Here is a 25729-nt window from a genome sequence, read left to right on the forward strand (position 1 = left end):
TATTAATATTTTCTTTATAGACTTGAGATATCCAGTGTTGGTTGAATATTTATAATTGTTACATATGTTTACTTAATTGACCCCTTTATCATTGTATAGTGTCCTTCTCTGTCTCTCTTTATAATCTTAGATTGGTTGTCTATTTTTTAATATAAGTATAGCTATTCCTGCTCTGTTTTGGTTTCCAGATACGTGGAGTATCTTTTCTCACCCCTTCACTTTCAGTCTATGTGTGTCTTTATAGGTGAAGTGGATTTCTTGAAGGCAGCATGTAACTTGGTCTTGTTTCTTTATCCATTCATAATCGAGACCATTTACATTCAGCCTTATTATTGATAAGTAAGAAGATACTACTGCCATTCTTTTGCTAGTTTTCTGGTTGTTTCTTTCTTAGTGCCTTCCTTTGTGGGTAAGTTATTTTCTCTGGTATTATGCTGTTAATTTGTTGCATTTCTTTTTAGTGAGTCTGTTACAGGATTTTGTGTTACAAGTTTTTGTGTTGTGGTTACCAGGAGGCTTATAGAGACATCTTATAATAGATATAACAAGTTATTTTAAAGAGACTACAACTTATCTTAGATCACAAATAGAAGAGTAGAAACAAAGGCAGGCATAAAGAACATGTAAAAAAAATTTATACTTTTACTCCATCACCCAACTTTTTTTTTTTTTTTTTTTTTTGAGACAAAGTCTTACTCTGTTACCCAGTGGCACGATCTTGGCTCATTGCAACCTCCGTCTCCTGGGTTTAAGTGATTCTTCTGCCTCAGCCTCCTGAGTAGCTGGGATTACAGACATGTGCCACCATGTCCAGCTAATTTTTTTGTGTTTTTAGTAGAGACAGGGTTTCACTGCATTGGCTAGGCTGGTCTTGATTTCCTGACCTCAAATGATCTGCCCTCTAAAAGTGCTGGGATTACAGATGTGAGTTACCATGCCTGGCACCTCCAGCATCTTGACTTTTGGTTATATCAGTTTATATTTTTTGTATTACCTATGTTTTAACAGGTTGCTAATAGCGATTATTATTTTTGATAGATTTATCTTTTGGGTTTCATACTAGAGTTATGAGTGGATTGTACACCACCATTTCAGTTATAGAGTATTTTGTGTTTCACCATGTACTTTTTACCAGTGGGTTTTATACCTTGAAAAGCTTTCTTTTAGCACATCAGAGTTTTCTTGGTTCAGATTGAATTATTCTCGTTAGCATTTCTTGTTAGGTGGGTCAGGTGGTGGCACATTATTTGTTTTTGTTTGTCTCAGAAATACTTTATTTCCCCTTCATATTTCAAGTATAATTTTGCTGAATGCAATATTCTTGGATGGCAATGTTTTCTCCTTGAGCACTTTGAAAATGTTGTTATATTCCCTCCTGGCTTGTATGATTTACACTGGGAAGTCTGTTGCCAGACAAATTGGAGATACAGTGTTTGCTTCTTTTCTCATGCTGTTTTTAGGATCTTCTCTTTGTCCTTGACCTTTGAGAGTTTCATTATTATACGTGTTAGAGTATTTTTATTTGGGTTGAGTGTTTCTTGTTCTCAGTCCTTCCTATAACTGGATATTTATATCTTTCTTAAGTTTTAGAAAGTTTTCCATTATTATTTCTTTGGCTGCATTTTCTACCCTTTAGTCTTATCTCCCTCTTAAATACCAATAATTCTTAGATTTGGTCTTTTGAGGTAATTGTCTGCATCCTGTTGGTGGTATTCATTCCTTTTTGTTCTTTTTCCTTCCCCCACCACCCCCCACACCCCCCGATTGTATTTTCAAATAGCCAGTATTTTAGGTCACTGATTCTTTCCTTCACTTGGTCCATTCCACTGTTGAGAGTCTCTGATGACTTCTTCAGTTCAGCAAATATGTTTCTCAGTTCCCAGATTTCCATATTTTTTCCCAATCTCTTTGTTAAATTTCTCTGATAAATTTCTGAATTGCTTTTCTGTGTGTTTTTGTTGTTGTTGTTGTTGTTGTTGTTGTTTTGGAGATCACTGAGTTTCCCTAAAACTGCTATTTTGAATTCTTGGTCAGAGGGCTCACAGATCACTCTTTCATTAGGGTCTGTAACTGGAGTTTTGCTTTGTCCATTGGGGAGGTCATAATTCCCTACTTGCTGTTGTTTTTTTCGTGTGTATATCTATATCTTTGCATTGATACTTTATTTCAGTTTTATCTGTCTACCTTGTTTTGATTTTATTGGGTATATTTTGCTTAGTGCATTTTTTTAAATCCTTTTAGAGTCAGGGCTCATTTTGTTGCCCAGGCTGGAGTACAGTGGTGCAGTCATTGCTCACTGTAATCTTGAACTCTTGGGCTGGAGCAATCCTCTAACCTCAGCCTCCTGAGTAGCTAGGACTACCGGCACATGATACCATACCTGGCTAACTTTAAAAAGAATTTTTTTGTTGTTGTTGTTAGGGACAGACTCTCATTGTGTTGCCCTGCCTGTCACAAACTCCTGGCCTGAAGTGATCCTCTCACCTGCCTTGGCCTTTCAAGGCACTGGAATTACGAGCATGAGGCAGCGTGTCTGGCCTGTTAGTGAATCTTTACAGCTAAGTTGTTGCCTTTTTTTTTGGATATAGGTGGTACCTAAAGCCCAGGTTCACCTTGGCTCTGCTAAATGATTGTAGTACTGCCTATCCTGATTTGGGAGCATCCCAAAGTGGTTATCCCCACAGTGTGTCAAGTCTGGCTAGGGGTTTGTGCCCAGGGACCTTTGTAATGTATTTCCTACTACATGGTGCTGCTGAACAGCCACTCTAATTTGGTGTCTCCTTTGGCCAAGTAATGGAACAAAGTTTCCAGGACTAGGGATGGTAGTCTAGCCTCCCCACTTTGTCTTGGCCTGTCCTCAGGGTTGTTTCTCCCATCAGGCAGCCACGATACTTCCTGCCAGTTAAGGCAAGGATAGTTTTCCTGCCAGAGCACCCAAGATGGTGGGAAAGCTGGTTTACCACCTCAATCTCACTTTTTCCAGTATAGTCACCATGAGTTGGGGGGGAGATTTTCTGTGCTCTTGATGCCAGGCAGAATCGGGGGAGGGGCATTACAGATCTGAAAGTCTGAATCTCTTACCATTCACTCTGAGGTTTTCTTTTTCACTTCTCTGTGGCCTCAGGAATTGTCTCATCCTCATATTTGAGTTCTGAGTGTTGCTGGTTAAAATCTCGGTACTATATATTTGTTTTTGGTTTTCTGCAGGGGTAGTGAAGCCAGCTAGCTTCTATACCACCGTTTTGGAACTGGAAGTCTCCATCTTCTAGTAGAAATTATTTTAAAGCATCTATTATTACTATGCTCAGTGATATGAAGAAAATATGCTTCTTTTAAATAAAAGGGTAGGAAATGTCAGCAGAGAAAGAGAAAATATAGGAAATTACCTAGTGAAAAGTCTACAACTTAAAAATACAATATCAAAAATAAAAATGAAATGGATGTGTTAATAGCAGAATTTGAGTTAGTAAATGAATTTGCAGATAGATCACTAGAAATTTCCAAACCAAATGAGTGAAAAAATAGAAAATAAGTAGAGCCTTAGCAACTCGTGGGACAATATCAGAGCCAACCTACATGTAGTTATTGCAGAAGGTGAGGAGAGTAAGGGAGGAAAAAAAATCTAAAAGTGGGAAACTTTCCACTTTTGTTGAAAGACATACATTTACAACTTCAAAAAGATAAGCAAACAACACATAAGATTAAGTACAACAAAAACCATGTCAAAGGACATCATAGTCATTTTTCTGAAAACCAAAGTAAGGAGGAAATCTTGAAAGTAGGCAGACAAAAGTAATGCATTGCACACACAGAAAGTACATTTTAACACACTATTGACTTCTCACTGGAAACCATGGAAGTCAGAAGACAGTGGAATAACATGTCTGAAGGACTCAAAGAATAAAATATTGGCCATCTGAAGTTTTCCATCAAACAACAATATCTCTCAAGGATGAAGGAGCAGTAAAGCCGAGACATCCACACTGGAAATTATGCTAATGGCACATAATACCAGAAGCAAACTTGCGTCTTTAGGAAATAGTGAAGAATATGGTCATTTCTTGTTGAATAGAAAGGATTATTTTTCCCTTTTAAAAATTTGTGTCTAATATATGGGAATGATTGAATTATTTTGTTGGTATTGTATTATATGTACATTTAATACATATGACAACTATAGCACAAAGATGGAGGGTGCTAGGGTGGAGGCAGGTATATGGAGCTGTACTATTGCAAGGTTCAACGTTGCTATACATAAAAAATCAATGCTTCAATGAAAATGGCATACTAAAAAATGTTCAGTTAATACAAAAGACAGGAAAGGAAAGGCAGAAGCACAAGAAAAAGAGGGATAAACAGAAAACAGATATTAAATGGTATATCAAAATTCAACCATATAGAAATTAAATATTAATGTACTCCAATATAAAGGAAGAAATTGCCTATAAGGTAGTGTTGAATATAGAGATATTAATATGATAGTAAATGTATATTAAAAGATACATCATCTAAATAAGAAACATAAGAATATTGGAAATTCAACTATATTAGTATCAACTAAAATAGAATTTAAGACAAAGTCTGTGACCAGAGATATTTTGTACTGTTCAAAAGTCAAATTATCAGGAAAATTTAAATGTATGCACATAGACTCAGTTTTAAATGCACATAATTTAAATGCATCTTGACATTTTGGGCTGTATGATAAAAAATAAAATAAATGTATGCATCTAAAACTGAGTTTTAAAATACCTTAAATAAAATCAGAATTAATAGGATGAATAATTCTACAATCAGCATTGTTGATTTTAATACCACTTTCTTGATGTTGATAGAATAGAGAAAAAAGACATAAATTATTAGAATAACACTACTAGCTACATTGGCCTATTAGATAACCAAACCCAACAACTGCAGAATACATATTATTTTCAATTATGACATCATGCTTAGTTTGAATGGATATGAAACAGTGGATAATAGATGATACTTAAGCCAGAGGCAAAACATTTATTATTGATGGATTTGGATGGCAATCACAGTGCAGTGCAGGGTACTGTAGGCTTGATAAGCAGCTTGATTCCAGTCATTTCCATCAGTGAATAGAACCTTACCTTGGCCGTCAGTGATCCAGATTGTTCAGTTAGCAACTATGATTTGTTTGCAGAACTCATGGCCCCAAAGAGGTGCATCTGTAGTCTGCGAGTGTTTAGTCTTCCTTGTGGCAGATGAGACCACTGGCCAGGCCATTGCCAACTGAGGAAAAGTCAGTAAAAATAAAACTTCTAGAGGGTTTTCAGAATTAGGAGTCGGCGAACTTTTTCTTTAAAGGACCAGATAATAAGTATCTTTGACTCTGCATTCCATATTGTCTCTATACTCAGCTCTCCTGCTGTCATACAAAAGCTTCCATAGGCAGTACATAAATGAATGGGCACAGTTGGCCCACCGACATAGTTTTTACCTAACCCTGAATTAAAGCTGGGGTGATGGCTTTGCATTATTCTACCATGCTGGTTGCTCCTTATTTCAATCAGCCTTCCAGAGTTGTTGGGGTTATACAGCTATCAAGGCCCAGTGGGCATCATCAGGTTTCATCTTAGCTGAGCCATCAGTCAATCAGGCCCAGGTATTTAAAGGAAGCTCTGTGAATCCAGTGCCTCTTGAGCCAGTGGCATGCTTCAGACAGTGGAATAAAAGATAAAGTGGCTGTAATACCCAAGGTTCTGCTCAACCAGACTGGCTGTACTCTGGAATATACCATTTCCATTTGAATAGCGTTCCCTGTTGGTTGGGCTCTTCCCACCTTGTTCATTTTCAAATTTTAGTTGACCCATCCCCAAGTAGGTCTAGAAAGTCACAAGGCCTCCATGGGTCAGTTGTTTAATTACAATTAGAACTTTGTAGCTGGTTAATAGCAGCCTTCTAAAAAAGGGAGTGTACTTGGTGACTGCATCAGGCAGGTGGCGATGTTGTACTGAGACAACACCTCTGAGTACTTCAGCAGCCATTAAGTCTTTACCTAAACATTTTACTCTTGGAATCCTATGTTGTTTCTGGCATATAATATGGGAAGGAACTGGAAGTCTAGTAGGTGGTCTGTTGTGCAGTTGTCCCACTATCACCTTGGTGTACATGTTCGATGATATCCTCTGGCACAAGCATTTAAGTACAGTCATGTAAGCCATTAATACCAGTTATATATTCACCAACATAAGTCAAAATGATAGTACATTGAATCGGACTAAAGGGTCCCACCATTTTATATCCCATTCCAGTGTATTTTTCCTCCATGAAAAGCATGGACTAGCGTTTTTAATGTGCACATGCCAGTTGCTCCAGTGACAATTGCCCTTCAGTAATGTTATCCCCTGTGCATGGCAGGGGAAGCTACCCTTTGCATAAGGTGGGACAGCTAGGATGTTGGGCTTTTATCTCACTTGGCCTTTTTTTTTTTTTTTTTTTTTTTTTTTGAGACAGGGTCTTGCTCTGTCACGTAGGCTAGAGTGTAGTAGTGCAATCATTGCTCACTGCAGCCTTGAACTCCGGGGCTCAAGAGATCCTCCACCTCAGCCTCCCAAGTAGCTGGGACTACATACAGTTGCATACCACCATGCCCAGCTAATTTTTATAAAAATTTTTTAGAGAGGCTGTTGCTATGTTGCCCAGGCTGGTCTTGAATCCATGGCCTCAAGAGATCCTCCCACTTTGGCCTCCCAAAGCTCTGAGATTGCAGGCATGGGTCACTGTGTCCAGCCTGAAAGTGCATGTGTTTTTATCAGTTCTGAAGGATAAAAAATGTTGAAGTACATGGCTGGGAATGTTTCTAGAACTTGTATTTTAATTCCCTTTTTTATATTTCTATATGTTTTCATTAAACATAACCTCATCAAATGGCTTGGACTTTGGCAAGGTAGTTATTGCTATATGCAGTTATCTTTATGATAACTCTCTTCGTCTTGAGACTTTTTATCCGAGCATTGCTCTTGGGTTTTCTTTCTTTTCCAGTAGGGTTAGAAAGGGCGTTGTTATTGGAATCATTAGGCATACTTTTGGCCATAGAAAGAAAACCACATTTAACAATGGTTTTTTAAAATCAGTGTTTATTTTTTATCACGTTATAAAATGTTTGCTGCTGGTCTTGGCTGAATGATGTCTATGTGACTTTTTTTGCTCTTTCCCTCATGATTCCTTTATAAATGTCACTTCCCTGGGCATCATTTCAGACTTCAAGGCAATAAGAAGGGGAGAAAGGGCACCATCAGTGATGTTAATTTCCTTTATCAGGAAAGCAGATACTGTTCCAGAATCCTGCAATAGCCACCTGCCTTTGAGTGATCATAACTATGTCACCACTTGTTGTAAAAGAGGCTAGGCAATCACAGATTAAGTATCTGTGGTGGCATCCAGTGAAGGAGTGAATGTTGGAGATGGATGTTGGATTTGCCTCTCAGTAGTTAAATCTATATAATCATCACCACAATCAAGATATAGAATAGTTTTCTTATCTCAGAAACAACTTTCCTCCTGCCCTTTTTCGTCAGTGCTCTCTGCCCTGCTGCTGCCCTAGACATTGCTATTACCTTATTATTAAAATATATATATATGTATGAAGGAGTCTTGCTCTGTCCCCCAGGCTGGAGGTCAGTGGTGTAATCTCAGCTCACTGCAACCTCCACCTCCTGGGTTCAAGCGATTCTCCTGCCTCAGCCTCCTGAGTAGCTGGGATTACAGGCGCATGCACCACACCCGGCTAATTTTTGTGTTTTTGGTAGAGACAGAGTCTCACCATGTTGGCCAGGCTGCTCTTGAACCCCTGACCTCAAGTGATCCACCTGCTTCGGCCTCCCATAGTGCTAGGATTATAGGCGTGAGCCACCACACCCGACCTAAAAATATTTTTTCTGTAATTTCTAAGGTTTGATATGGGGTTGGAGGGAATGCTGTTGCTGGTCACTTTATTTTCTAACTTGGTATTGCTGATCAGTACCAGAGTTATTATTTAAGTATTCAAAAATGCATATTTCTTGGTCATCCCCCCTCCTACCCAAATAACTACTGAATCATAATTCTGAAGGTGTGACCACAGGATCTGCATTTTGTACAGATCATCTAAGTGCTTCTTATCACACTAAAGTTTAACAATCTGTGCTTCAGATTTTTTTAGGATGTTAAATAATCCCAAAATGTTATCATTCTTATTAATTGAGGTTGTTATTGAGTTTTTGGTGGTGAATTCACAGCCTTATAAGATGCTGATTTCTACATCTTAGATGCTGAAATGTAGTAACATTTAGTTCTAGTACCCAATCCTCTTGTTTCATATGTACTTTGACTTCAACCCATTTTGTGAATTAATTTTTTTAAGTTTTGATAAAATGTTGAACATAGATGAAAACACTCTTTAGAAATTTTATGTTCCATGTGAGTATATCTACTATATTAGATATTGGTTTCCCCAAATACTACAGTTTTGAATTCTCAAATCGATGAAATATTTAAAAATGAATAACTGAGATTAAGTATTTGTATAAATCAGAATTACTGGACTATGACTACAGTACGTTTTAAAGAACAAATATCTTAGCATTTTAGAGGCCTAATTGGTTTCTGATTAGCCAAATTTTATATCATTATAATGAGAAATGTGAGATATTATAAATATGCTAAATAATACAGGAAACATTTAATGAATGGTGAATTACATAACCTAACATAAATTTGCAAAACATTTAATTAAACACTGTAATACTGTATTTGTATCTCATTAGTTGAGAACTCTGACATTTGTATACTTAAAAACTCTAAATTGGTAATAATGAGTGCCCTAATGAGGATTCCCAGATTAAGTTAAGTGCTGTTTGCTTGAGTTTTTCTTCTTATGGCACACTTTTATGCTGAATGGAAGGAAACTTAATAAGAACATCTGGTTATACCTTTTACCCATATTATATTCAAGCCATTTGTTTAACCCAACCCCAGATGTGAAATGAGCCACGATAGGCACAGATAAAAATGCTCGTTTAGGCTTCTCAGCAGCTGCTTATCTTCCTTTGTGCATAGGACAGCAAAGGCATCTCTAAGAACTAAGAGGGCTATTAAAAGAAACCACAAACTATAAAAAGAGGCTATAGAACTTCACTTTCAGGAAACTGGCTAGTTAGTGTTCCTTTCATTTTTTTATGACAGATTTGTTGAGGTATAATTCACATACATAAAGTTCACCATTTTATAATGTACAATTCAGTAGTTTTTTAGTATATTCACAGTTATCCATTGATCACTACCATTCAATTCAAGAACATTTTCAGCACCCCAAAATGAACCTTGTACCTATCCAAGTCACTCTCCATCCCCCTCTCCCTGCTCCTCTGCAATTACTAATTTATTTTCTGTATCTGTGGATTTACTTATTTTATACATTTCATATAAAATGGAATCATACAATATGTGGCCTTTTATGTCTGCTTTCTTTCACTTTGCATAATGCTTCAAAGTTCATCCATTTTTAAATATGCATCAGAAACTTCATTCCTATTCATGGATGAGTAAATACTATTTCATTATATGGATATATGACATTTTGTTTATTCATTTATCAATTGATAGACATTTAAGTTGTTTCCACATTTGGGCTTAGGAATCCAGCTGCAAACATTGTATATAGATTTTTCCTTTTTTTTTTTTTTTTTTTTTTGAGATGAAGTCTTGCTCTGTCGCCCAGGCTGGAGCGCAGTGGCTCACTGCAAGTGCAAGCTCTGCCTCCCGGGTTCACACCATTCTCCTGCCTCAGCCTGCTGAGTAACTGGGACTACAGGCACCTGCCACCACGCTCGGCTAATTTTTTGTATTTTTAGTAGAGATCGGGTTTCACCGTGTTAGCCAGGATGGTCTCAATCTCCTGACCTCGTGATCCACCCGCCTCAGCCTCCCAAAGTGCTGGGATTACAGGCTTGAGCCACCGCAGCTTGTATATAGGTTTTTGTATGAACGTATGTTTTTAGTTCTCTTGAATATCTATCTAGGAGTGAAAATGCTGGGTCATATGGTAACTTTATGTTAAACTTTCGGAAACAATTTTTTTTTTTTTCAGTATTTATTGATCATTCTTGGGTATTTCTCGGAGAGGGGGATTTGGCAGGGTCATAGGACAATAGTGGAGGGAAGGTCAGCAGATGAACATGTGAACAAAGGTCTCTGGTTTTTCTAGGCAGAGAGCCCTGCCGCCTTCCGCAGTGTTTGTGTCCCTGGGTATTTGAGATTAGGGAGTGGTGATGACTCTTAAGGAGTATGCTGCCTTCAAGCATCTGTTTAACAAAGCACATCTTGCACTGCCCTTAATCCATTTAACCCTGAGTGGACACAGCACATGTTTCAGAGAGCACGGGGTTGGGGGTAAGGTTATAGATTAACAGCATCCCAAGGCAGAAGAATTTTTCTTAGTACACAACACAATGGAGTCTCCTATGTCTACTTCTTTCTACACAGACACAGTAACAATCTGATCTCTCTTTCTTTTCCCCACATTTCCCCCTTTTCTATTCGACAAAACCGCCATTGTCATCATGGCCCATTCTCAATGAGCTGTTGGATACACCTCCCAGACGGGGTGGCGGCCGGGCAGAGGGGCTCCTCACTTCCCAGACGGGGCGGCCGGGCAGAGGCGCCCCCCCACCTCCCAGACGGGGCGGCGGCCGGGCGGGGGCTGCCCCGCACCTCCTGGATGGGGTGGCTGGCCGGGCGGGGACTGCCCCCCACCTCCCGGATGGGGCGGCTGGCTGGGCGGGGGCTGCCCCCCACAAAACAATATTTTTTAAGCTTTTATTTTTTAGAGATGGAGTCTCTAAAAATATGCATTGCACAGGCTGGAGTGCCGTGGCTCAATCATAGCTCACTGCAGCCTCAAATTCTTGGGCACCAGCGATCCTCCCACCTCAGCCTCCCAAGTGATTGGGACTATAGGCACGTGCCACCACACCTGGCTATTTTTCTTTTTTCTTTTTGTAGACACAAGGTTTCACTGTGTTGTCCAGGCTTATCTCTCTGGCTTCAGGTGAACCTTCCACTTCAGCCTCCCAAAGTACTGAGGTTACAGGCATGAGCCATTGCATTTGGCGGAAGCACTTTCTTTTTATTATTATTATTATTATTATACTTTAAGTTTTAGGGTACATGTGCACAATGTGCAGGTTAGTTACATATGTATACATGTGCCATGCTGGTGCCCTGCACCCACTAACTCGTCATCTAGCATTAGGTATATCTCCCAATGCTATCCCTCCCCCCTCCCCCCACCCCACAACAGTCCCCAGAGTGTGATGTTCCCCTTCCTGTGTCCACGTGTTCTCATTGTTCAATTCCCACCTATGATTGAGAATATGCGGTGTTTGGTTTTTTGTTCTTGCGATAGTTTACTGAGAATGATGATTTCCAATTTCATCCATGTCCCTACAAAGGACATGAACTCATCATTTTTTATAGCTGCATAGTATTCCATGGTGTATATGTGCCACATTTTCTTAATCCAGTCTATCATTGTTGGACATTTGGGTTGGTTCCAAGTCTTTGCTATTGTGAATAATGCCTCAATAAACATACATGTGCATGTGTCTTTATAGCAGCATGATTTATAGTCCTTTGGGTATATACCCAGTAATGGGATGGCTGGGTCAAATGGTATTTCTAGTTCTAGATCCCTGAGGAATCGCCACACTGACTTCCACAGTGGTTGAACTAGTTTACAGTCCCACCAACAGTGTAAAAGTGTTCCTATTTCTCCACATCTTCTCCAGCACCTGTTGTTTCCTGACTTTTTAATGATTGCCATTCTAACTGGTGTGAGATGGTATCTCATTGTGGTTTTGATTTGCATTTCTCTGATGGCCAGTGATGGTGAGCATTTTTTCATGTGTTTTTTGGCTGCATAAATGTCTTCTTTTGAGAAGTGTCTGTTCATGTCCTTTGCCCACTTTTTGATGGGGTTGTTTGTTTTTTTCTTGTAAATTTGTTTGAGTTCATTGTAGATTCTGGATATTAGCCCTTTGTCAGATGAGTAGATTGCAAAAATTTTCTCCCATTTTGTAGGTTGCCTGTTGACTCTGATGGTAGTTTCTTTTGCTGTGCAGAAGCTCTTTAGTTTAATTAGATCCCATTTGTCAATTTTGTCTTTTGTTGCCATTGCTTTTGGTGTTTTAGACATGAAGTCCTTGCCCATGCCTAGTCCTGAATGGTAAAGCCTAGGTTTTCTTCTAGGGTTTTTATGGTTTTAGGTCTAATGTTTAAGTCTTTAATCCATCCTGAATTGATTTTTGTATAAGGTGCAAGGAAGGGATCCAGTTTCAGCTTTCTACATATGGCTAGCCAGTTTTCCCAGCACCATTTATTAAATAGGGAATCCTTTCCCCATTGCTTGTTTTTGTCAGGTTTGTCAAAGATCAGATAGTTGTAGATATGCAGCGTTATTTCTGAGGGCTCTGTTCTGTTCCATTGATCTATATCTCTGTTTTGGTACCAGTACCATGCTGTTTTGGTTACTGTAGCCTTGTAGTATAGTTTGAAGTCAGGTAGTGTGATGCCTCCAGCTTTGTTCTTTTGGCTTAGGATTGACTTGGTGATGCGGGCTCTTTTTTGGTTCCATATGAACTTTAAAGTAGTTTTTTCCAATTCTGTGAAGAAAGTCATTGGTAGCTTGATGGGGATAGCATTGAATCTGTAAATTACCTTGGGCAGTATGGCCATTTTCACGATATTGATTCTTCCTACCCATGAGCATGGAATGTTCTTCCATTTGTTTGTATCCTCTTTTATTTCCTTGAGCAGTGGTTTGTAGTTCTCCTTGAAGAGGTCCTTCACATCCCTTGTAAGTTGGATTCCTAGGTATTTTATTCTCTTTGAAGCAATTGTGAATGGGAGTTCACTCATGATTTGGCTCTCTGTTTGTCTGTTGTTGGTGTATAAGAATGCTTGTGATTTTGGTACATTGATTTTGTATCCTGAGACTTTGCTGAAGTTGCTTATCAGCTTAAGGAGATTTTGGGCTGAGACAATGGGGTTTTCTAGATATACAATCATGTCGTCTGCAAACAGGGACAATTTGACTTCCTCTTTCCCTAATTGAATACACCTTTATTTCCTTCTCCTGCCTAATTGCCCTGGCCAGAACTTCCAACACTATGTTGAATAGGAGTGGTGAGAGAGGGCATCCCTGTCTTGTGCCAGTTTTCAAAGGGAATGCTTCCAGTTTTTGCCCATTCAGTATGATATTGGCTGTGGGTTTGTCATAGATAGCTCTTATTATTTTGAAATACGTCCCATCAATACCTAACTTATTGAGAGTTTTTAGCATGAAGGTTGTTGAATTTTGTCAAAGGCCTTTTCTGCATCTATTGAGATAATCACGTGGTTTTTGTCTTTGGTTCTGTTTATGTGATGGATTATGTTTACTGATTTGCATATGTTGAACTAGCCTTGCATCCCAGGGATGAAGCCCACTTGATCATGGTGGATAAGCTTTTTGATGTGCTGCTGGATTCGGTTTGCCAGTATTTTATTGAGGATTTTTGCATCAATGTTCATCAAGGATATTGGTCTAAAATTCTCTTTTTTGGTTGTGTCTCTGCCCGGCTTTGGTATCAGGATGATGCTGGCCTCATAAAATGAGTTAGGGAGGATTCCCTCTTTTTCTATTGATTGGAATAGTTTCAGAAGGAATGGTACCAGTTCCTCCTTGTACCTCTGGTAGAATTCGGCTGTGAATCCATCTGGTCCTGGACTCTTTTTGGTTGGTAAACTATTGATTATTGCCACAATTTCAGATCCTGTTATTGGTCTATTCAGAGATTAAACTTCTGGGTGGAAGCACTTTCTAAGTGGCTACACCATTTATATTTCCCCTGTGGAAATTTGAGGGTTTCAGTTTCTACACATCCTCACCAAAACTTATCATCTTTTTTTATTTTAGCCATTCTTTTCGGTATGAAGTGGTATCTCATTGTGGTTTTTATTTGCATGTCCTTAATGACTAATGATGTTGAGAGTCTTTTCATATGGTGTTGGCCATTTGTTTATCTTCTTTGGAGAAATATTTGTCCCAGTCCTTTATTTATCAGATGTATTATTTGCAAATACTTTCCCCCATTCATTTTATGGCTTTTTTAACTTTCTTAATGGTATTCTTTTTTTTTTTTTTTTTTTTTTGAAACAGGGTCTCACTCTGTCTCCCAGGGTAAAATGCAGTGCTGCAATCACAGCTCACACCAATCTTGACCTCCCTGGGCTCAAGCAATACTCCCACCTCGGCCTCCTGAGTAGCTGGGACTACAGGTAGCTGGGACTGCAGGCGCACACCACTATGCCCAGCTAATTTTTCTATTTTTTTTGCAGAGACGGGGTTTCACCATGCTGCCCAGTCTAGTCTTGAACTTGTGGGGTCAAGTGATCTGCCCAGCTCAGCCTCCCAAAGTGTTGGGATTATAGACAGGAGCCACTGTACCTGACCTTTATTTATTTATTTATTTATTTTGGAGGCAGGTTTTCACACTGCTGGCATGCAGTAGCACCAGTATGGCTCACTGCAGCTTCAAGCTACTGGGCTGAAGTGATTCTCCCACCCTAGCCTCTTAAGTAGCTGGAACTACAGGCATGTGCCACCATGCCAGGCTAATGTGTTTTTATTTTTTGTAGAGACAGGTCCTTGCTATGTTGCACAGGCTAGCCTTGAACTCCTGGCCTCCAGCAGTCCTCCCACTTCCCCCTCCCAAAGTGCTGGGATTATAGGCATGAGCTACCATGCCCAGCCAATGTATTCTTTGTACATGCAAAGTTTTTAATGTTGAAGAAGTATGATTTGTCTACTTTGACTTGGGTTGCTTATAGGTGATCTCGATTAAGAGTCCAAGTAAGAGACTAATATAGTAACCTTGTAGATGATAGTGTTTTAAGTGTATTTCTTTTTTTCTTGAGACAGGGTCTCGCTCTGTCACCCAGGCTGGAGTGCAGTGGCATGATCTTGGCTCACTGCAGCCTCTGCCTCCTCCCAGGTTCAAGCAATTCTCCTGCCTCAGCCTCCCTAGTAGCTGGGATTACAGGCATGTGCCACCACACCCAGCTAATTTTTGTATTTTTAGTAGAGACAGGGTTTCACCATGTTTGCCAGGCTGGTCTGGAACCCCTTACCTCAAGTGATCTGCCTGCCTTGGCTTTCCAAAGTGCTAGGATTACCTACGTGAGCCACTGTGCCCAGCCACAAGAGTGATAGCAGTATGTTGATAGCAGTGAAAACAGACATTTGGACAGAGTTGCAATGTATTTTTATGAGGACAATAATAATAATAGCAAACATCTTTGTATAGTGCTTATTAAGTGCTAGGCACTGTTCTAAGTGCTGTATGCAGTAACTCATACCCAACAACCCTATGAAATTGGCATAATTATTCCTGTTTTGCAAATGAAGAATCTCAAGGCACAGAGCTGGTAATTAACTTTCATATGGCCATATAGCTTGTAAGTAGTAGATATATTTACTGTGATATATTGCCTCTAGGTAAAGCTTATATATGGCTTTATATTTATAGTACTGTTTCCATGTATTTTCATAATCTTCTATAATATTAAACTTTGTAGATTGTTTCATTTCAAATTGGTATTTTAAATCTAATCTGAAAAGAAATTATATGTGTATGCAGAAATGTGTATATGTAGTTATGTAATATATATAAATGGATAGATATACTGTATATTTGCCTTAAGAGTTGCCTGAAAGAAGGATGTGTTCCAAGATAATGAGAAATAGTTGTGGGATGTATGTGTGTGTGATTTTTTTAAAATACCAAAGTGATTTTCTGTATTTATGTTTCATTATTTTATTATATATAGCTATATTCTACCTTGAAAACAAAATAAACAAAATATTTGCTTGCTATTGAATGTCATTTTTCTTCTTTTAAGCAGATAATCCATATTTTTTAAATTAATTTATTTATTTTACAGATTGGGGGTCTCACTCTGTTGCCCAAGCTAGAGTACAGTGGCACAGTCATAACTCACTGCAGCCTCATAACTCCTGGGCTTAAGCGATCCTTCTACCTTAGCCTCCTGAGTAGCTGGAGCTACAAGTGCATCACTGCGCCTCGCTTGCTATTGAATTTTTTAAAGTACCTTAAAAATAAAGTATCTTAATTTCATTGGTCTTATGTTCTTAACTCATGTCTTGTATGGATTTTTCTTAAGGGCAGACTTTCTTTAGTTTTTCCTCTCTGTACTGTGGAGAATCTAATAACACTAACTTTGAATTTCAACTGAGCAAAAGATTATTCCCATAAAAAGAATGTCTTTCTTCTCATTGTAGATCTATATTACAAAAAACTATATTGAATTATTATATTTTGAATTGCATCAACAAAAATTTTTGTCAAAATTTGGTTTTTCTCTTGTTATAAACAGCAACTACATGGTACCTTTGATTTTGCTTTCTTGTCTTCAAGGCCTAAAATTTATTATCTGGTCCTTTACAGAAAAAGTTTACTGACCTCAGTTCTAAAAGAAACCTCCACTTCTCTCATGTCCACAAACATTTTTTGTGTCAGTTCTATAGGATTTTGAAATGTGGCCAACCAGGAGCACATATACTTTATCTCTTGCTATTCACATCTGCTTAGTTCCTGAGTTTAAAATATTGACTAGTGAGTGTCTTAAAGAAAAAAATATATAAATATGTTTGTGTCCTAAATTTGAGAGCAGGGGTTTGAATAGTGAGTGGTACCTGTACTTGTTTATTATTTGTTACCACGGTTGCCTAATCTGTACATGGTAAATGTTATTTGTCATGATATTCATGATATTTAGTGCTATAGAATTAAATCAGTAATGCGACTCGACTCCTATCTAGCTCTTCTTTTTGTGATGAGAAAATGTTAATTACAAATAACATTCCATAATTGAGGTCCAAAAATCATGCAGATAATGTCATCACCTTATTACTAGTTTTCCATTTTTACAGGTTTTTTTCATTTTTAATAATGTCTGAAAAACCGTCCAGCTAGTTAACTAATAGCAACAGTTATATTATTTTACATTTTGTGGATAGGCAACTTGTTATCCTCTGTAATGTTATTTAAAGGATTAAACTTTCCCTACTTATTTTGACAGCTAGTATCTTTAGCAGTCCTTCTCTGCTCATTTATATATGCTGATATGTCTTCAAGGTCATAGAGCAGAATCACTTCTCTATTAGCAGTTTTCTAAAAAAGCATTAGGTGGAATTCTGTCTTCCTGCCTTGATACTGATTGTTAACACCACCTCTATATCCTGAGTAGTCTTAAAGTGAAAGAAAGAAACTCCTTTTTATTGACAGACCAGGAAGTGGTCTTGATTATAAGTGTTTTGGAAAAAGATGTTAGATAATATAGTTCAATTTCACTGTGGCTGGAACATAAATTGCTCAATGATAAATCTAAGGATGCCTTTCTTTATATAGTTGACTCTGTCATGTGAAAATGCATTTCATATTATGATATTAATTTCTTCCGGTACTGTATTTCTTTTCTCTTACTTCTTCTGTTTACACCTTTCTTCGTCCTGCTTTTCCCTTTCTCTTGCTTTTCTACGACTTTCATCCTTTCTTTTAATAGGACCCCTGATCTATTCAGAAAAGTCAGTTAAGCTGAATATAATCGTAGGCAAGCTACAGAGGTTAAACACTCTGGAATAACTATTTATCTGAAATGCTGGAATTGTTGGGAGTTAAATTTCTCAGCTTTTAGGACAGTAATTATATAATTAATGTGGCATTTGGATGTGTCACAATAGTCGAGATTGGCAGGCATGTGGTTGAATTTTGAGTTTGTTCATGTACTGATGATGTTTGTCTAGCAGTTTTCTAGCAATGAACTATCTTGTCTTGATACATAAGACTAAAATTTCTTTTTATTTAAAAGATTCCAGGTTCTATTAGAAACTTGTACTTTGATGGCTACCTATAGCTTTTGTTTGTGGTGCATTTCTGAAATATGTAGTCTTATTTGAAGATCTAATACATTGAAAAGTGTTTCTCTGAACACTTGGGGACTTTTACCTAATTCATGTTATTATAATGAAGCTAATATGCCTCATGCACGTAGATATGTATATATACAGCTTTTTTTAATTTTTAATTTTTGTGGGTACATAGTAGATATGTATATTTATGGAGTACTTGAAATATTTTGATACAGGCATATAGTACATAATAATCACATCAGGGTAATTGGGGTATCCATCACCTCAAGCATGTATCCTCTGTGTTACAAACAGTCCAATTACACTCTTTTAATTATTTAAAAAAATTTTTTGTGGGTACATAGTAGGTAGTTATATATATTTGTAGAGTACATGAAATGGCACAGTGGCTCACGCCTGTAATCCCAGCATTTTGGGAGGCCAAAGTGGGCAGATCACCTGAGGTCAGGAGTTTGAGACCAGCCTGGCCAAGATGGTGAAACCCCATCTCTACTACAAATACAAAAATTAGATGGGCGTGGTGGTGCATGCCTGTAATCCCAGCTATTTGGGAGGCTGAGGCAGGAGAATCACTTGAACCCGGGAGGCAGAGGTTGCAGTGAGCCGAGATTGCACCACTGCACTCTAGCCTGGGTGACAGAGTGAGACTCCATCTCAAAAAAAAAAAAAAAAAGTTTTGTTTTAATACAGGCATACAATGTCAAATAAGTGCATAGTGAAGAATGGGGTACCCATTTCCTCAAGCATTTATCCATTTGAGTTATAAACGATTCAACTGTATTCCTTTTTTTTTTTTTTTTTCTTTTTGAGACAGAGTTTCACTCTTGCTGCCCAGGTGGGAGTGCAGTGGCATGATCTCAGTTCACTGCAACTTCTGCCTCCAGGGTTCAAGTGATTCTCCTGCCTCAGCCTCCCCAGTAGCTGGAAGTACAGGCATGCGCCACTATGCCTGGCTAATTTTTTGTATTTTTAGTAGAGACAGGGTTTCACCATATTGGCCAGGCTGGTCTCAAACTCCTGATCTCAGGTGATCCACCCATCTTGGCCTTCCAAAGTTCTGGGATTATGGGTGTGAGCTGTCACACCTGGTCCCAATTATATTCTTTAAGTTATTTAAAAATATATGATTAAGTTATTATTGACTATAGTCACCTTATTGTGCTATCAAATAGTAGGTCTTATTTATTCTATTTAAAAATGTAGGATTAAATTATTATTCACTACAGTCACCCTGTTGTGCTATCAAATACCAAATATTATCCATTCTTTCTATTTTTCGTACCCATTAGCCATCCCTACTCCCCCCTCCTCCCTCCACTACCCTTTGCAGCCTCTGGTAAACATCCTTCTACTCTCTATCTCCATGAGTTTATTATTTTGTTTTATTGATTGATTGATTGAGATGGAGTTTCGCTCTGTCGCCCAGCCTGGAGTTCAGTGGCACGATCTCAGCTCACTGCAACCTCCACCTCCTGGGTTCAAGAGTTTCTCCCACCTCAGTCTCCCAAGTAGCTGGAATTACAGGCGCACGCCAACACACCAGGCTAATTTTTGTATTTTTAGTAGAAACGGGGTTTCACCATGTTGACCAGGCTGGTCTTGAACTCCTGACCTCAAGTGATCTGCCTGCCTTGGCCTCCCAAACTGCTGGGATTACAGGCCTAAGCTACCATGCCTGGCCAAGTTCCTTGTTTTACGTTTTAGATCCCACAAATAAGTGAGAACATGCAAAGTTTGTCTTTCTGTAAGTGGCTTATTTCACTTAACATAATAACCTCCAGTTCTGTCCATGTTGTTGCAAATGACAGGATATTATTCTTTCTTTTTATGGCTAAATAGTACTCCATTGTGTATATATACCATATTTTCTTTATCCATTCATCTGTTGATGGGTCCTTAGGTTGCTTCCACATCTTGGCTATTGTGAATAATGCTGCAATAAACATGGGAGTGCAGACATCTCTTTGATATACTGATTTCCTTTCTTTCGAGTATATACCTAGCAGGGGAATTGCTGGATCATACGGTAGCTCTAGTTGTAGTTTTTTCAGGAACCTCCAAATTGTTCTCCATAGTGGTTGTATTAATTTACATTCCCACCAATAGTGTATGAGGGTTCCCTTTTCTCCACATCCTTGCCATCATTTGCTATTACCTGTCTTTTGGATAAAAGCCTTTTTTTAAACTTGAGGGAGATGATATCTCATTGTAGTTTTGATTTTCATTTCTGTAATGATTATTGATGTTGAGCACATTTTTGTATACTTGTTTGCCATTTGTATGTCTTTTGAGAAAATCTATTCATATCTTTTGCCCATTTTAAAATAGGATTGTTAGATTTTTTCCTGTTGAGTTGTTTGAGCTCTTTTCTAGTTATTAATCCCTTGTCAGATGGACAGTTTATAAATATTTTCTCCCAATCTGCGGGTTATCACTTTGTCGATTGTTTCCTTTGCTGTTCAAAATCTTTTTTAACTTGACATGATCCCATTTGTCTATTTTTGCTTTGGCTGTCTGTGCTTGTAGGGTAATACTCAAGAAATCTTTGCCCAGTTCAATGTTCAGGAGTTTCCCAAAATGTTTTCTTGCAGTAGTTTCATAGTTGGAGGTCTTAGATTTAAGTTTTTAATCCATTTTGATTTTATTTATGTGTATGGCGAGAGATAGGGGTCTATTTTTATTCTTCTGCATATGTATATCCAGTTTTCCCAGCACTAATTATTGAAGAGACTGTGTTTCTCCAATATATGTTATTGACGTCTTTGTTGAAAATGAGTTCACTGTAGGTATGTAGATTTGTTTCTTGGTTCTCTGTTCTGTTCCATTGGCGTATGTGTCTGTTTTTATGCCAGTACCATGCTGTTTCAGTTACTATACCTCTGTAGTATAATTTGAAGTCAGGTAATGTGATTCCTCCAGGTTTTTTTTTTTTTTTTCTTTTTGCTCAGGATAGCTTTGGTTATTCCGGGTCTTTTGTGGCTCTATATACATTTTAGGATTTTTTTTTCTATTTCTGTAAAGAATGTCATTGGTATTTTGATAGGGATTGCATTCAATCTGTAGATTGCTTAGGGTAGTATAGACATTTTAACAATATTGATTCTACCAATCCATAAACATGGAATATCTTTCCATTTTCTTGTGTCCTCTTCAGTTTCTTTTTATCAGTGTTTTGTAGTTTGCATTGTAGAGATCTTTCACTTTTTTTGTTAATCGCTAGTTATTTATTTGTAGCTATTGTAAGTGGGATTACTTTGTAAATTTCTTTTTCAGATTGTTCACATTTGGCATGTAGAAATGCTACTGATTGTTGTATGTTGACTTTGTATCCTGCAACCTTACTGAATTTGTTTATCAGTTCTGTTAGTTTTTTGGTGGAGTCTTTAGGTTTTTCTGAATATAAGATCATATGATCTGCAAACGAGGCTCATTTGACTTTTTCTTTTTGAATTTGGATGCCTTTTATTTCCTGTCTGATTGCTCTGGCTAGGACTTCCAGTACTTTGTTGAATAACAGTGATTAAAGTAGGCATCCTTGTCTTGTTCCATATCTTGGCAGAAAGGCTTTCTGTTTTTCCCTGTTCAGTAAGATACTAGTTGTGGGTCTATTGTACATGGCTTTTCTTGTATGGAGGTATTTTCCTTCTATACTCAGTTTTTTAAGAGTTTTTATTATGAAGTAATGTTGAATTTTTATCATATGTATTTCCAGCATCAGTTGAAACGATTATATGGTTTTTATCCATTATTCTCTTGATAGAACATGTCACATTGATTTGTGTATGTTGTACTGTCCTTGCATACCTGGGATAAATTCCACTTGGTTGTGATAAATGATTTTTTTTTTGACGTGTTGTTGAATTTGGTTTACTAGTATTTTGTTGAGGATTTTTACATCAATGTTCACCTGGAATATTGGCCTCTAGTCTAGTCTAGTCTAGTCTAGTCTTGTCTTGTCTTGTCTTGTCTTGTCTTTCCTTTTCTTTTCTTCTTCTTCTTTTTTTTTTTTTTTTTTTTTTTGATGTATGTGTTTGGTTTTGGTTTCAGAGTAATAAAAGCATTGTGGAATGAGGTTAGAAGTATTCCTTCCTCCTCTATTCTTCTCAATAGTTTGAGTAGGATTGGTATTAGTTCTTCTTTAGATATTTGGTAAAACATCTAAAATTAAGCAGTGAAGCCATTGGTCCTGGATTTTTCTTTGCTGGGAGACTTATTACATCTTCAGTCACATTACTTGTTACTGGTTTATTCAGGTTTTGGATATTTTCATGATTCAATCTTGTTAGGTTGTATGTGTCTGGGAATTTATCCATTTCTTCTAGATTTTCCAACATATTGGCATATAATTGCTCATAGTAGCCTCTAATGATCCTTTGAATTTCTGTAGTATCAGTCATAATGTCTCCTTTTTCATCTCTGATTTTATTTGAGTCTTCTCTCTTTTTTTCTTAGTTCAGCTAATGATTTGTCAATTTTGTTTATCTTTTTAAAAAACCAACTTTTCATTTTGTTAATCTTTTGTATTCTTCATTTCAGTTTTATTTATTTCTGCTTTGATCTTTATTATTTATCTTCTACTAATTTTGGGTTTGGGTTCCTCTTATTTTTCTATTTCTTTAAGATGCATTGTTAGATTGTTTATTTGAAGTTTTCCTTTTTTTTATTTAGGTGCTTATAACTATAAACTTCCCTCTTAGTACTGCTTTTACTGTATCCATATATATATTTTCATGTTAAGTTTCATTCACAAATATCTTTATTCTACTGTGCTTTTTCTCTTGTCTGGATTTTTTAAAACACTATATGACAATTGTTTTAGGTGGTGGAAAATTAATTTAGTCAGTGTAGAAAACTTAAGTATCTGTGAGCTGCCTTCCTTTTAGAGGCTATGCTTAAAAATGCTTATAACAGTATCAAATTTTCCTTAGCTTTCTTTAATTTTTTTCTGAAATAAGTAAGTGGAGATATTTTTGCTCAAGTTGTCACCAGTTGACTGATATTGAGATAAAGGTAGTAAATTCAATTTGCTAATTCAGAAATACTGGAGATTCTTTATTCACTGTATGATAAGTGTCATACAAATTAACTTTCCCTGGCTCAGGTCTGTGGCTCACCACTTGTTTTTGTAAATAAAGTTTTTTTTTTTTTTAACATAACTGCACTCATTTACATATGTTCTATGACTGCTTTGACAGTCCAAGAGTAGAGCTGAGTAATTGCAACAGACAGTGGAGCTTTTACATCCTACAAGGCCATATGGCCTCTTACAGAAAAAGCTTGCAGATACATGAGCCACTGCAGATACATGAATTATTGTTGTTATCAGTTATGTGTGTGTGTTGGGGGGCAAAGGGCATTGAGTGTTTTAAGATCTTCTTTCTTTGCATTTCACCTCTCTTCAGGATCCTGTATCCCTGACTATTGAAGTAACATTCTACCTAATGGAGTTTTGATCAACAGTCATTGTGAAATTCATCTGTAGAGTAAATTTTTATTTATTACCTGATCTTAGGTACATTTGGTAATGAGGCAATCATTTATATTCATATTTGGTGATGTGTGATACTCTTAGAAAAATCCAAGTAGTTTGAGACATTTTTGTATCTTTTCTTATCTCATTTCCAGGTACAGGACATCTGCTTCAGCCATGACTGTCGCTGGGTTGTGGTCAGTACTCTCCGGGGTACTTCCCACGTTTTCCCCATCAACCCTTATGGTGGCCAGCCTTGTGTTCGTACACATATGTCACCACGAGTAGTGAATCGCATGAGCCGTTTCCAGAAAAGTGCTGGACTGGAAGAGATTGAGCAAGAACTGACGTCTAAGCAAGGAGGTCGCTGTAGCCCTGTTCCAGGTCTATCAAGCAGCCCTTCTGGGTCACCCTTGCATGGTAATTTTCTCTGTCTCCACTGTTGTCTTGAATCTTCCTTCCCTTTGTCCTTATTTTTACAGATCTGGGATAAAACTAAACTTGTTATAGTCTGTTCATGTGAAAAGAAGATCTTAGGCTTATATGAAATTCTTAATTATTAAATAATTTAATAAATTGGAGCCAGTATAGTAATGGTGATCTTTACCATGCTATTTTAACTCCCTGTTTCAATATATAAGGGATATTTGGTATCATATTTACGGAATATAAAACTTGGAACTATTTTTATAACTTCAGAGAACTGAACGTCCTTTTTACTTATCTCTTCCAGAACATTCTATGTTCAATGGGACACTATAGTTTATTAAGAAATATTCATTGTTGGAAAGAAATAGTCATGGGTAATGTGTATTTTAGATAGAGCAGCATTTGCTTTTTTTTTTTTTTGAGACGGAGTCTTGCACTGTAGCCTGGGCTGACATGCAATGGCATGATATCGGCTGACTGCAACCTCTACCTCCCAGGTTCAAGCAATCCTCCTGCCTCAGCCTCCCGAGCAGCTGGGATTACAGGCACCCGCCACCACGCCTGGCTGATTTTCTGTATTTTTAGTAGAGATGGGGTTTCACTATGTTGGCCAGGCTTGTCTTGAACTCCTGACCTTGTGATCCACCTGCCTTGGCCTCCCAAAATGCTGGGATTACAGACATGAGCCACCGCACCCAGCCTGCATTTTATTTTAAAATGGGATTGGCGGGATTTCTGCTGTGTATCTCAGTAATTTATCTTAGAGCAAGTAGCTGTGTAACCATCATCCCAATCAATAAATGGAACATTATTGGAATCTCTCTTTTGCATACCTTCTCCATAACATTAAACCACAATTCTCATTTTTATGGTAACCACTTCTTTACTTTTTAGAATATTTCTACTCCTAAGCAAGTGTCCTTAAACACTATTGTTTCCCTTTTATGTAAATGGAATTATAGAGTATGTATATTTTGATATCTTTGGCTTCTTTAACATTATATTTGTGAGATTCAGTTATGTTGTTGCAGGTAGGTTTAGTTCATTTATTTACAGCTCTCATTTATTCCATTGTACTTCTGTTTATTTATCCTTTCTACTACTGCTGATGTACATTGCATGGTTTCAGGTTTGGGGATAATATGTATACTAATTTTTGAGTGGAAATTCTTGATCATAACGTAGTTGAATCTTAACCTTGATAAATAACACTGGAGTGGTTGTACCGTTTCATTCTCACTAGAACGACAGAAAACATTGACATTAGATCACCTTTTCTGGAGTATTGCAGATTTCCCTTGATGGGTGACCATTTTAGGTTTTCAAGATTGGGGAATCTTATATAGAGAGATTGTGGTTACCACAGAAAGTCATTGTTATTTTATTAATTGACCTGAAATTCACATAACATAATATTCACCATGTAAATGTGACAGTACATTCATGATGTTGTGCCACCACAACCTCTGTTTACAAAACATTTTCCTCACTCCAAAAGGAAACCACATATTCTTTAAGCACTTACTCCTCATTCTTCTTTCTCCTAATCCCCTAGCAAACACCACTCTCTGCTTTGTAGACTGTTAAATTTACTTGTCCTGTATATTTTATATAAATATAATTATAGAATATATGACCTTTTGTTTCTGCCTTCTTTCATTTAGTATAATGTTTTTGAAGTTCATCCACATTGTAGTATATATTAACACTTCATTCCTTTTTGTGGGTAAATTATATTCCATTGTAGGAATGTAACGCAATTGATCCGTTCATCCACTGAGGTACATTTGGGTTGTTTCTACCTTTTGGTTATTGTGAATAGTGCTATTATGAAT

At 37.5% G+C, this 25729-nt stretch overlaps 1 protein-coding gene across 10 annotated transcripts in view; it reads left to right on the top strand.

The window, feature by feature from the left end:
* The window catches only part of BCAS3 (BCAS3 microtubule associated cell migration factor), a 717859-nt gene that overhangs the window by 285655 nt on the left and 406475 nt on the right, over window positions 1–25729 (top strand). For all 10 annotated transcript variants that reach the window (XM_063599306.1, XM_063599304.1, XM_063599309.1 and 7 more), the window contains one exon: window positions 23621–23885. In XM_063599306.1, the coding sequence (XP_063455376.1) occupies window positions 23621–23885 (265 nt within the window). The remainder of the gene's footprint in view (window positions 1–23620; window positions 23886–25729) is intronic.

The sequence above is a fragment of the Pan paniscus genome, chromosome 19, assembly GCF_029289425.2.
Source record: "Pan paniscus chromosome 19, NHGRI_mPanPan1-v2.0_pri, whole genome shotgun sequence".
Taxonomy (NCBI): Eukaryota; Metazoa; Chordata; class Mammalia; order Primates; family Hominidae; genus Pan; species Pan paniscus.